Genomic DNA, 13,761 nt, shown 5'->3' with positions numbered 1-13,761 from the left:
ATGATAATTTTTATCAAGCTTGTATGTTTATGTTCAGTTATTTCACTTTAATGGCAATGAAAATTACCTATTAATTGTCAATAAAGTGAAATTACTGAACCTAAATATACAATCTTGATAAAAATGATCATTCTAGAAGAAAATTTCAGATGGCACTTAGAGGCTTTTGCATCTGAACTCTTCATACACTATTAACATTTATATACTGTAAATGTGTATTCATCTATGATGGGTGAGAAAATGCTCAAACACGACATAAAAGCTGATGGTACTTTGACTGTATAATCTACATGAATTGCAAAAGGGCCTGACATACTAGAGGATTTACAGGTCACAGTATTTGCAAAAGTTGGAACAGAGCGATACGAAGAGCATCACATGGACTGAAGCCCTAGGCCCTGCTGACGGTGCTGCCGTCGGGCCTGAAGTGATGCTCTCTCATACACCACAACAGAGGAATCATATGATGTCCGGGTATCTCCACAGCTCAGGACAGCTTGGAGCACACCAGATTAGGACAATCTATTATTAAAGTGATTAGTGATCTCACAAGTACACTTGTGACCTATCAAAGGAAAAGTATAAGATGTTCAGATTTGACTTTTTATTTTGTTTTGCTCTCTTTAGGACTGGAGTCATGTGAGTAACCTGCATCATTTGTCTCTTATTCTCGGAATCTAAAAATGCAGTAATTTTCCAAGCGTACAACATAATGTTAAAGGAATAGTTTACCTACATTTTTTTTATTCTGTCATCATTTACTCAATGTCCATTGTCAATTCAAACCTTTCTTTCTTTCTTTCTTTCTTTCTTTCTTTCTTTCTTTCTTTCTTTCTTTCTTTCTTTCTTTCTTTCTTTCTTTCTTTCTTTCTTTCTTGGATCACAAAAGAAGATATTTTGCATATATTTTGTGTTCCACAGAAGAAATTATTAAACTATCCCTTTAGGTCTGTTCATCATAGGGCAGGGTGATTTATTGAATGCTCATGGTTTATTTGCAGTGAGTTTTATGTTAATTACAAAATTAAGAATGTAAAAATATGTGCTTTTCATTTGGCCTTTATGTTACCCGTTTCTTAGTCCTCAAGAAACATTCCTCAGGATCTATGAAAATGAAAGTGTTAAGACAAAAAGGCTCTTCGGACTACAAAAAGTGACACTTTTAAGACATTTCAGATTCATAAATATTGAGGTACAGTATATACTGAATATAAAAATTTTGGGATTTATTTGTTTGAATTTATATAACCCAGCCAGTCACAAATGATTTTCTATTAGCTGATCTGAAACAGTGTGTATTGCAAAAAGAGTTAATCAAATAAACGAAATAAAAAAATATAAGAATTACTGTTCACAAAAAAAAAAAAAAAAAAAAAAAAAAAAAATCATTGGGAAGATGCTCAGTCTTAACATGATGATCATATATGAAAAGTAAAATGTGTCTTGGTTGACTGAAAAGAAAAATCATTGACGTGCACAAAGAATTTGTAAGCTAACATGCATACTAATTCAAAGCACTGCTTGATATGCATCACAGGCCAAGACAGAATCTGGCACACATGCTTTACAGAGAGACTGACGTTGAAACGGTGCCTGAGAAGCAGAGCCGAGGTTAACCATCAGCCGGCTGCCTGTGAAAGAGCACTGCTGCACTCATGCAGAAAACATTCCCAAAATGCGACACATTCCCCCTCCTCCAGCCCCCCCACCCCGACCGACTGCATGCCCCTGGAGGCTGGCTCTGACGTCAGTAGCTGAGCTGGGCCGGCCGCCAGCCCTGTGGGCCCTTGATGGATGTGATGGGTCGAGTGGAGCGGGCCGAGGCACGAAGCATGCTGTGCACAGAGAAGCCAGTCCCGCTTAAACAGCCCTAATGACCCGTAAGGACCCAGCAGGCCCTCTCTCTCATACTTTCACCAGTGCGCTAACCCTTTAGCCTTCTGCAGTCTTTGCTGCTCAGGTTACATAAACACAGACACATGCACAGAAGAGGTGTATGAAGTCTATTGATGGGTTTTTTTTTCCTCTTGATTTTTCTTTTCTTCACATGATCAAAAATAAGTAAAAATAAACAAAATCAGAACCAAAAAATGCGATTCAGCTCATTAGTAGAGACTGCGAGACCTGAAGTGAGTGTGTCAGATGAGAGAGACGTACAAACTGTGCGCTGCTGGTGGTGCTCCAGGACTGTTTTAGGGTCCTGTTGAAAAGACATTTAGTGTGCCAAACAGATTCCTGTCTATATGGAAAGGATAAATGGCTATCATATTAAGATATTAAAACTTTACTTAAATAATACATGTTTTGCCTCAGATTTTTTAATGATAATTAATGAACATACAAAATGTCTTAAATTTCTAATTTGTACAACCGGGTTTTTATTAATGTTTTGTATTTAGATTTTACATATAACTATATATATAAATATATTATTTATATAGTTTTGATTTATATTTAATCTACTAATTTTATTACCGGTTTGAGTGTTTTGTCATTTGTGTTATTTTTCTTAATATGTCGGTAACACTTTACAATAAGGTTCATTAGTTAACATTAGTTAATGTATTAACTAACATGAACTAACCATGAGCAATACATTTGCTACTGTATTTGTTAATCTTTGTTAACGTTAGTTAATAAAATACAGCTGTTCATTGTTTGTTAATGTTAGTTCACAGTGCATTAACTAATGTTAACAAATACAACCTTTGATTTTAATAATGTATTAGTAAATGTTGAAATTAACGTTAACAAAGATTAAATGGTGTATAAGTGCAGTTCATTATCAGTTCATGCTAACTAATGTAGTTAACTAATGAAACCTTATTGTAAAGTGCTACCAATTGTCTATATAGTTCGTCTATATATATTGTCTATATATATTATTCGTTTATTTCAGTTTTGGTTATTTTAGACTAAAATAAACGGAGAAATTATGCCTTTGCAACTAGCTAAAATGTCATTTCAGTTAACGTTTATTTTATTTCAAGTAGCAAAAATGTTTATATACCATGGAGCAAACATAGGGCCTGATATGATAATTATAGCCATATTACCAAGAGAACAGCAACAAAATAATTATTTGGGAAGTATTTTTTATTTCTTTGAGGGGGAAAAATCTATTTATTTTGTTATGTACAATTGTATGGCTAGTTGCATTTTATCTCAACTAACTATTTAGTTTTTTAACGCTTTTTTTAAAGGGTTTTATTGAGAACCACTGTTAATGCATATACTTTTTCCAGAAGCAAAGGTTAACCAGGAATAAAGCATAGAAACAAAATGCAAAGTATGCATTCAAAATATCCATATTGTGTTTACAATTGTGAAATGCCATATAAAAAGTCACCCTCAAAAAAATCTGAGACACTGTCGCAGCAAGTAAACGCAGGACTATTTTTGACAGCACTATTGCAGAATATTCTAGCACACGCCACGAGCCCGTACCTGCAGGCTGACTGCTGTTCTTCCGTTTCAGCCATCTGTCCACCGTCTCCGCACTCACGCTTTCCAGCACAAACTCATCCAGCATCTGCGGGTGGAGGGAGAGATACGCCTTCACTTTCTCATCCGTCAGACCTGCAACAAAATCATCACCATTATTTTCTTACCCTAACATTTATTCACAAATAGACGTGGTTGTCCATTGTTCCTAGTGCTAAAGAAAACACATCAGTACTGGCAAAATAGTTTACTGTACTTAACCCTGTAAAGCCTGACAAATAAAATACATTTATCTTTTTACACTGAACAGAAATTTTTTTTTTTACAAAAGGTTTGGATGTGTTTTTATATTATTGGATATGTGTTTGTTGTTGTTGCATCATATTTGATTTGGCTTTTATGGCTAATGCAGTATAATACAGGACAACATGGAGCTCATATTCAAGGAAGACAAAAACACCTCAGTTTTATTCAGCCCAAACGGAGTAAAAATATGCTATTATAAAATTTGGTGCAGCTGCTGATATTTACATGGTCAAACATTACTATTCTGGGTCTTTTTGATGGAAAATGACATTTGCTGAAATACAATTTTTCCCTTCATCTAAATGGCATGAGACTTGATGTCGAGGTTGAGACTTGCTAGCTTTATGAACAGAAAAATTTATTGGAATGATATCTGGTTGTATGTTAGCATAACTTAAAATAGGATGAATGGGGAAATAAAAAATAAATAAATAAAATTAAAAAAAAAAATCTATATATTTGTCAAATAAAAAAGCTAAATCAGCCACAACACAGAACACAAATACATGGAAGTGGCAACCCAACAGAACATCCACAATGTGGAACGCTCATGCTAACACGCATGCACGCACACACTATAAAAACAATGCAGAAAACACAATAAATGAAGGGGCGACACCACAACACATCCATGATGGAGTAAACACACACAACACCCCTACCTATTAAAATAAATAAATAATGTAATTTATTTATATAAATAAAAAAATATATACCTTAAATCCCCCAATACAGCACAAATGTAGAGTAAAACATTAATAACATGAGTGATATTACACTTGTTTTTTAAAAAAACAAAAAAACATTATGATGTTACAAAATCACATTTTATTGCCTAAGATCTCTGGAGACCCCAACATCCTGAGTGTACATTAAAAACGAATAGCTTATAAGGGTTAAGAGGAAATTCTGATAGTTTTTAATGTAAAATAATGTGGGTTTTTTTGGCCTGCCAGCTAAATATATCTCACAATTCATATGGACAACTTTTGTTCTGCTTTTTTGCAGTTGTATGAAAAACTGCAGCTCGGGCATTCACCCCAATATCTCCTTCAGAGCTTAAAGTGCCCCTATTATGTTTTTTTCGAATATTACCTTTAATGCAGTCAGTGCGTAATAAAGCTGTTTGTGAATGTAAAAGGTCTGCAAAGTTTTAAAGATCAAAGTGCGCAACAAAAGTTATTGTCTCCTAAAAGAAGACTAATAAAACGAGTCGACAGCAATTCCAGTCTGCATTGTAACACACACACACACACACACACACACACACACACACACACACACACACACACACACACACACACACACACACACACACACACACACACACACACACACACACACACAGACACAGACACAGACACACACACAGCAGCAGTTGCTCGCACATCACATGCAGATCGCGCACACACACAGAAACATTCAGTAGCGCAGAAATGTATCGTCAATGCAGTTCGGTGATCTATCAATAAAATAGCTTAGAAACAGAAAAGTTCTATGATATATTTCTTAGTAACTAAAACCCACAGCTTCACTATTAGTAGAGAGACGCTGCCAGGTAGAGTTAATTCACACGCAATCGCTCTATATAATGCATTCATATTTATGTAATCTTTGCTGTGCTACTTCATCTATATCTGATTTAGAATGAGCAAAATCTAAAACAGAAATATAATGACCCAAAGACAAAAGAACTGAAAAAAAACTGTAATGTAGAAGCAATAGCCTTGTGGGCAGCGCTGTGTCATATTCCATATCTGTGCACAAGACAACCCGTGTTCGAGTCTCAGCTCGAGGTTCAAGCTTATTTGTTAATTAATGGCATCATCAGTGACTAGTCAACGTCGACTCGACTTTAAAAAATCTGAAGTCATTCAACAACTAGTTTATAGTACATGTGGCATCCCAGCAAACAAGGAGCCCCTTTTGGAGGCACAGGAAGAAGAATGACAAGTTGACTGTGTTTAATAGGCAATTAAGTGTTTGAGAGCTTACTAAGTGCTGTTGTTTATTGTCTTCGTTGTCAGGGCAAACATCAATTTACTGGGCCATTGCTGAAGCCAAGCACATTTTGGTTAGCTAAAAACAAGCCAGCCTGTGTGGGTAGGTCTAGTAGAACCCCATTTTATTTTTTAATGATTGTTTTTATATTTGCTCACGCTCAACTTGTCCTATGGTTAACTGTTGCAGGAAATAAATAAGCAATATTTAAGTGTGTCAACTTCCTGCTAAGTATTATATGCAATTGTTCATAGGCTAAAGACAAAAAAAGGTAAAAAGATACTGATCACCGAAAAAAGCGTTGTCAGGATGATTCCGGTTCGCGTGGCTACTATATATATATATATATATATATAAAAAATAAAAAAGATAAAAATTCTGTATTATACATTTTAAGGCCAGACAAGTAGTTTGTTGAGGGTTGGTTTGGGGAAGGACTACACGCCTGCGCACATATATTCAAATGCGCATACCTATAGACTGAACTCGTAATATGCATGTGCACGCCATCGGCGTTCTCACAGGTACGCGTTGAAATTTGCGCAGAAAGAACTTAGAGTTTTCTGTTAAAACGGTGTCGTGTTAGCGGCCCCTAAGTTAATAACTAATGATCGTTGCGACGGAAGTGGATCAATCAAAACTAACTTTAGCTGGACAATAACTTTATTCTAGAGCTGCTATAAAGCCAAAAGAATCTCTGTTACTTTAATTTCCTATTATCACCGTAAAGCCGCGTTGGAACAACAATTGTTAAAAGCGCTATATAAATGAAGATGACTTGACTTGACTTGATCTTTAAGTTTATGAACAAAGTTTGGCTGAAACATCCTGAAAAAACTACATTTCATAAATATATTAGTCTTAAAGGGATAGTTCACCCAAAAATTTTTATTAGCCCATGATTTACTCACCCTCAAGCCATCCTACATGTAGGTGTATACGACTTTCAGATGAATACAATAAGAGTTGTATGTCCTGGCTCTTCCAAGCTTTATAATGGTAGTAATCCTGATTTTGAAGTCCAAAAAAGTTCATCCATCCATTATAAAAGTGCTCCACACGGCTCCGGGGGGTTAATAAAGGACCTCTGAAGCGATGCATTTGTGTGAGAAAAATATCCATATTTAAAACTTTATAAACTAGCTTCCGACAGACGGCCATACGCATCGATTTAGTGTAAAAGAGTAATACTTGACCTGACGCATGACGTATTAAAGAATGCGGCGTCAAAGCTTATGCTACTCCTACATACTTTGTCATACATCGTGTTTTTTATGATGGATGGATGGATGGATGTACTTTTTTGGACTTCAAAATCAGGACCGCCATTCACTACTATTATAAAGCTTGGAAGAGCTTTAATTTTTTTTTTCGTGTGTTCGTCTGAAAGAAGATAGTCATATGCACCTAGGATGGCTTGAGGGTGAGTAAATCATGGGATTTATTTCAGTTTGGGCTGAACTATCCCTTTAAATTTCTTTCAAGCCTTCAGAGACCCACTTCTACAGTCTACTCCATAGGTCACCAATTAGTGGATGATCGTCCAGATCAAAGTTTCTACATAGATCATGAATCATTTTCTCAAAATGTTTTTAAAAAAATACCTTTTTTACTTTTAAAGCTGCCAGTTTAAACATTTATCAAAAAAACAAAAAACAAACAAACAAAAAAAAGACCAGAAATTAAATGCAAAGTTCTTACAGCACTAAAACTGTCTAAGATTCAATTGTTCGGAGCTTTGCGTCAATGAAAATTTAGAGACTGGACCTCCAGGAACTTTAATTAAATATCACTGGTCTACATATTGATTTAATTTTTTTATGCCAGGATGGACTCAACTGAAACCAAAGACTTTGAGCATATGTGAGTCTTGACTTAATGTACAAACTTGGGGGAAACACAGCTGTGAGGCATGTGTTCCACACTACACAATACACACTACACACACACACGTTAGCAGGAAGATATTGAGACCCAAACTAGCCCACAAGAGCTCCCACAAGCAGAAAAAGGGTATAGACTGTTTTGGTGCACAACAATAAAAGACAAAACAGATGAAAATGGCAGAGCCTCCACTCTTTGAACACTAAAAACAAACCAGATGTTTGAAAGATATTCATATCCATACACAAACAGTTGTATAGCTAGCAGAAGTTGCACTACAAATAACCATTATATACGTCAGACTACAACCATACCATTTTCTCACCCAATTCTACCATGGCATTTCCCGATCTCCAAGCAGAAGTAGCTGAATGCAAAATTTTGAATAATGTCAATGCACAAGTCTGACCTGTGATACAGCCTGGAATAAATCTGGCCCCCTGAGTCAGGTTATTCCAAGTTTTTTTTTTTCTTCTTTACAACGGTTACCTGATGGAGTTTTGGTCCATATGGGGTGGATGGACTGGGTTGTAAACATTTATTTGTGCTTGTTATATTTAAACTAACACTGTTGTGTTGTGGGTTTGTGGCTTTATCTTTTTATTCCGTGCTTGCTACATAATAAAGACAACATATTTTGCCATCGGTCCTACCAAATTTAATGTTCATTATCAGAGTCATTCCTTCATTTTTATGTCTGCATCATATGTCTTAATATATTATATAAAATATTAAACTGACAATTTTTACAAGGATCACTATTTTGGTATGAGCTTTGGAATATCATGTCCCCTATATTGTTTTAATTGGTAATCATATAGATTTTTTCCTGTGTCCTCAATTTCAATTTCCATTCTCTTAGTTTTTTGTAATGTCTGATTAATAAGTACTTAATTATATCATCCTCCAGGAAGTGACTATTTTTGGTTGGAAAATAGCACAAATATCAGTACTAACAATGTATTTGATTAATTATGTGATATATCGCTATAAAACATCAAAATTGTTTTATACATAAAAATTTCAAAAGATGTTAAAATTTTAAAAAATGAACTTCAACTGACCTTATGTAAGCTAATTCTCCGTCTTTGCTTGCTGAGCAATGGCTAATTTACCTTTTCATTTCCATCCTGTTTGTTTTCTTAATATTTTGTAAATAATCAAATTATAATAAGTAGGCTACATATAAGTTAAACAAAGTGACTGACCCTGAGCAGAACATTTAGCTGAAAGTCCCTTTTATAGAATACGTTCATAAAGTATAAGCATATTCATTTTTAAACATTACAGAGATCAAAAGGTACTGCCGAACAGGAATGGCTCATCCTATGAATTATTCCACTGGACTGAAATCTCTCGGTCCTTTCATTAAACTATCACTCACATATTTCATCTGGTCTATTTTTGCAGGGGCACATTAAAACACATTTTAACCTTCATTTCTAACCCCTATTATAATTATTTTACTGTTAGAATGTTTGTAAAATACAGAAACACAGTAGACACGTTATTTTATCTGTAAAAATTATGGAAAGCATTTTGAATTAATCCATCAATGTTTGTTTTTTTATTCAGTAAATGATGTGAAATTGTCAGCTAAAGCAACCAGCTGGGTTTAGCTCAGGGGAAAAAGCATGTTGATGTATGGAGGTACAGGTCTGTATACGCACAGAGAGAGACAGTGAAAGAGAAAAAAACCAGGAGGGGGCCGAGGGCTGCTGCCGACTGACGCTGTCCAGACACGAGACACAGCTCTTCAGGAGCGCAGCGCCTCACGAGACTCCCAGAGCCAGTGCTGACGCACATGGGGAGAGAACACTGCTTCATAAATCAGACACTGGAGGGGACGCAGACACACAGGCTGAGTGTGAGAAGAGAGAAATAACACTAGACGACCTTCTGTGAGGTTTCCTGCTGCATCAACTCAATGAAATGAGATACTTAGACAACAGCACCAGATAATTGCAATTTGTGTCTCTCTTCATATTAGCCTGATCACTGTCACCCCCCTTTTTTGAGCATAAGAAATTAAATAGTAAAAAATTCATGAATGTTTTTGAATACAGACCCCAAAGTTGCTCTCTTTTAAAAAAAATTAAAAATAAAATAAAAAAGAGGACACAGTGCAGATTATTTCAGAAAAGAAAGTCTCTTAAAAAATGAATGTCTTTAATAGTTATAGAAGTTTGTCTACCGTAAAGCAAATGCACTGAACTAAACGTTTTTAATGTTATACAAAATACATATTTTATGGAAAAAAATTTGGTTTTCACAAAAATTGAGCCTGCTAAAAGGATTTAAAGTACCGTTTCTATGGTAATGCAACATCCAATTTCAAAACAGTTTCACAGGTTGGAGTGTTTAATCTTTTGAATGATACCTGATTTATAATAATTACAAAAAAAAAAGCCAATAAAAAAGGCATGCTACTGGAACACTGGCAGTTAACAGGCTAAAACATTACATTTATATCAGATCAGAAATGTTATATTTTATGATACACTGAGTATTCGACAGTTAACACTTGGGAATTTGATACAAGGTGTGACATGCTATAGAAGGCCGCTTCAGAGTTAGATACCCGTCCAGTGTTGGCCATACACAATTCCAGAGGTTCCTGCCTGTTCTGTCATGACCAAGGAGATTGTCCCTGAAACCCTTAACTGACGTGTTGGGTTCGAGTCCACCGTAGTCGAGTCCAAGTCTTTAACCAATCGAGTCCAAGTCAAGTCCGAGTCCAAAAGGGGAAGGGTCTGAGTCGAGTCCGATATAAGTCAATATCTTTTTTTTTTTATCTTAACAACTTCTAAAAAAACTAAATCAATTTTAAATGTAACAAAACCAAACCCTTAATTGCATCTTGCCGCTTTGATTTTACATAATTTCATAATTATTATTCTGTTTAACAAACTTAATGTAATGGAAGTTATGGCCAACTTGATTTCTGTGTAGTGACATTTCTGAGTGAAACAGCTTTTTGAATGTAAAAAGCTATATGCCGGGACTTTATTTATCCATCAATATAAATGTATTAATTCAAGGCAAGGGGTGGTAATCGGTATAGCTTGGTGAATAGAAGGGGAACAGACTATTGGGACTTGAAGAGCCGAAAATACAGTGGTAAGGGGACAGGAGAAGGGACAGACCTACAGTATTTACAATGGCGTGCACTGTGTACAAAGGTCCTAAATGTAATTTCCATAACTCAGGGTTTACGTTAATTTTACGTGACAAATGCAAGTTCGCAAAAAGTTGTACTGGATTCCGGACTCGAGTCAGAGCCCGAGTTCGAGTACTCCAACTCTAATTACCTGTTCCGTATCGGCCGCTTCAGAGTTAGCTACCAGTCCTGTATTGGCTAAAAAGACCATGCCTAGTCCCCTCGTCTCGGCCACGGAGGCTGGGTTCTCAAGTCTCAGCTACTTCTAGCTCCCCCGTCCCAGGCTTGATGGCCGCCCTTGAACTATCTGGGTTTTTGTTTTTGACCGTCTCACATCAGGTCTGCCGATGCCAGCCTGCCAGACGTCAGCAAGTCAGCCGGTCCTCCAGATGTTCCCAAGTCAGCTGTACAAGGGCAGTGTTTACTTACCTGTGAAACTCCCCTATTGCTACTTGCCTGTTTCTCCAGTGCTTCTGATCTAATAAAACTCCCACACCTTGGTTCAACTATGTTCCTGTCTGTGAAGTATCGTTACAAGGTAACACCTTGACTATATATCGGTCGACCACTAATTGTCTGGTTGGTTGGGATGCTCAAACCAATATTTTAAAAGTATCACATAGTCAGGGTTTTATCATCATTCTATTAATGGTGTACTTATAGTTGTCTTTGCATATTAAACTGAGATAATTACAAATGTAAATATTTTAACACTGAAACCCTTGTGCACGACAAATGGTGCACAGTCACAGCACCCAAGATATATTTATGTACAAATTATTGTACATCTTAACCTAAAATCTTGATGTTGAAACCCCCAAATGAGTCACCTCTACTTATAATACTTCCTCTCATTATCCTAGTCCTTTTTAAATGCTGCATAACAGAAAAAGTAGGGCACATATCCACAGCCCTTTGGCACCCCATTACAAAGTCCACCTTGCAGTGTTCCTGTACCATTTTATTAATTGTTTGTTGTGTTACAGCAGAATGAGCTGTAAAAAAATGTTAGTGGTCTAATCACATGCAACATCATCAAAGCTTCTGCATGCATCACATGACGCCAGAGATCACAACAGCAAACTAAAGCAACAGCCCAAAACCACAAAGCACTCAAGACTCACCACCCTTTCTATCCCTGCATAACACTTTAAACAGCCAATAGCGATAACTGGACCGCTGTGCCCCATGGGTTTTTTCTCCACAAAGACAAAAACAACCTTTTTTCACTTCCCCAAACTGAACTGAACTTTAATGAATGTTATCGTTGCAAGCTGGAATGGAAATCAGCTTTAGTTTCTTTGTTCCACTTGTGGAGGTGAAGCCACATTCAAAGAAATATTAAGTGATATTCAGTGTATATTTATTTATATTAGTGTATATTTATAATTTAATGGTTATTAGTGGTGTTTGCTTCACTATTGCTCACAATCAACTTTAAGTAATGAACTCAGCATGTAATTCATCCCACAGCAGATATGAATGAAAACATCAAAACATGCAGCTTGCTTAGAAGTGTGCTCGACTTACTTTTAACCTTGTGCAAAAATCTACAGACTTACATTGAAGGGGGACATATGAGGGATTTAGGGGTGGGCTCTTTAGACTTGGGCCTATAGAATCTACATTTAGAATACCATAGCAACCATGAATTTTAGCACAATGTAGAAATGAATTGCAAATTGCAAAAACCATTTTAATTTAAATTCAATTTCTGAATTTGAGGGTGGCAAACAGGATGTATAATTTGAATTTGAATTTAAACTTAGAATTAACTAAGTTTTTATACTGCAGATATAGTTTAATCAAATATTTACTTGTTCGCATATACTTAAGTTCTGTAAAAAGAATGTGAAAATAATGTGACAAAACGTAACAAAACGTAAACTTCCCTATTATGCAGCATGATATATAGTAATATTATGTTTTGTGAAAAGATCTATACAAATAAACTTAAATTGAATTGAATATAATAGGCATGATAATAATATTTAAAAAGTATTCATGAAAATGTATGTAAATGTCAGTATTCTGTGCCAAATTCCATTTCAAATTCCAATTTAACATCCTGTGCGGCTAATTTAATTCAAATTCTAGTTTTCTAGTGTAAACTCAAAGGGAGCCAATTCTTAAATACATTTTTTTTGCCCGAACACTGTGGCTGTGAGTTTTACACAGGCAACACCACTTACATTTTCTTTCATTTGCAGAAAACGTAAAGATCAAGCTTTATATTCTGCCACATGAAGCCACAGCACACAGCAGCACTTTAGAAATGTTCCCATTATTTATTCATTTGCTAAGCAGATGCATTATCCAGGGAGGCTGGCACTTTTCACACTTTGTCTTGTGTGGCATCTTCCAGACATGGGGAAGTGATCATGGCATAACTTGGACAAAGAAAAGGTTCAAACAAAACAGCTGCATTTGTTACGTCCCCTGCCAGTGGTACTTGGAAAGCACTGGCTGCACATCCAAAACATTCCTCCTGGGTTGCAAAATCACTCGCTTCACACAGCACAAGAGAAGCTCTAGGTCTGTACTTTTTTTCACAGTGGGCAAAGACACAACACAAAAACAAGGAGAACTATGATCAAATGATTAGAGTGGTGATATGTAGACGTAGGCGCTGATAATGTCTCTTAGAACAACCCACGCTGTCCTTGAACACAAAGAATATTGTTCCTAATGAATGTCTGAAACTCAAGTTAGCAACTATGTAGCTTATGATATGATATCAGTCATCAGACATCACAACAATATGATCATACAGACCCTAACCTAACCCTAATCCCTTCAGTTTGTTCTTTTAAAAAATAGAAGTGATTTGTAACATCAACAAAGATTGTATTTTGATAGCAATATTTTGAAATTACCAGATCATTTGTGGCCTACACAGGTTTTGAATAGTGTTGTAGTTTTAGGTATGTTTAAGTTTTAGACTTTGCTTGAATGTAAATGAAATC

General features: G+C 35.9%; 1 protein-coding gene across 4 annotated transcripts in view; it reads right to left on the bottom strand.

The window, feature by feature from the left end:
• Window positions 1-13,761, bottom strand: part of pde10a (phosphodiesterase 10A) — a 123,707-nt gene that overhangs the window by 47,263 nt on the left and 62,683 nt on the right. For all 4 annotated transcript variants that reach the window (XM_082154446.1, XM_082154447.1, XM_082154448.1 and 1 more), the window contains exon 2: window positions 3,448-3,579. In XM_082154446.1, coding sequence (XP_082010572.1) covers window positions 3,448-3,579 — 132 coding nt within the window. The remainder of the gene's footprint in view (window positions 1-3,447; window positions 3,580-13,761) is intronic.

This window comes from Leuciscus leuciscus (assembly GCF_965113295.1).
Source record: "Leuciscus leuciscus genome assembly, chromosome: 22".
NCBI classification, from domain to species: Eukaryota; Metazoa; Chordata; class Actinopteri; order Cypriniformes; family Leuciscidae; genus Leuciscus; species Leuciscus leuciscus.
The sequence above is the reverse complement of the archived record's forward strand: the minus strand, read 5'-3'. Positions and strand labels throughout refer to the sequence as shown.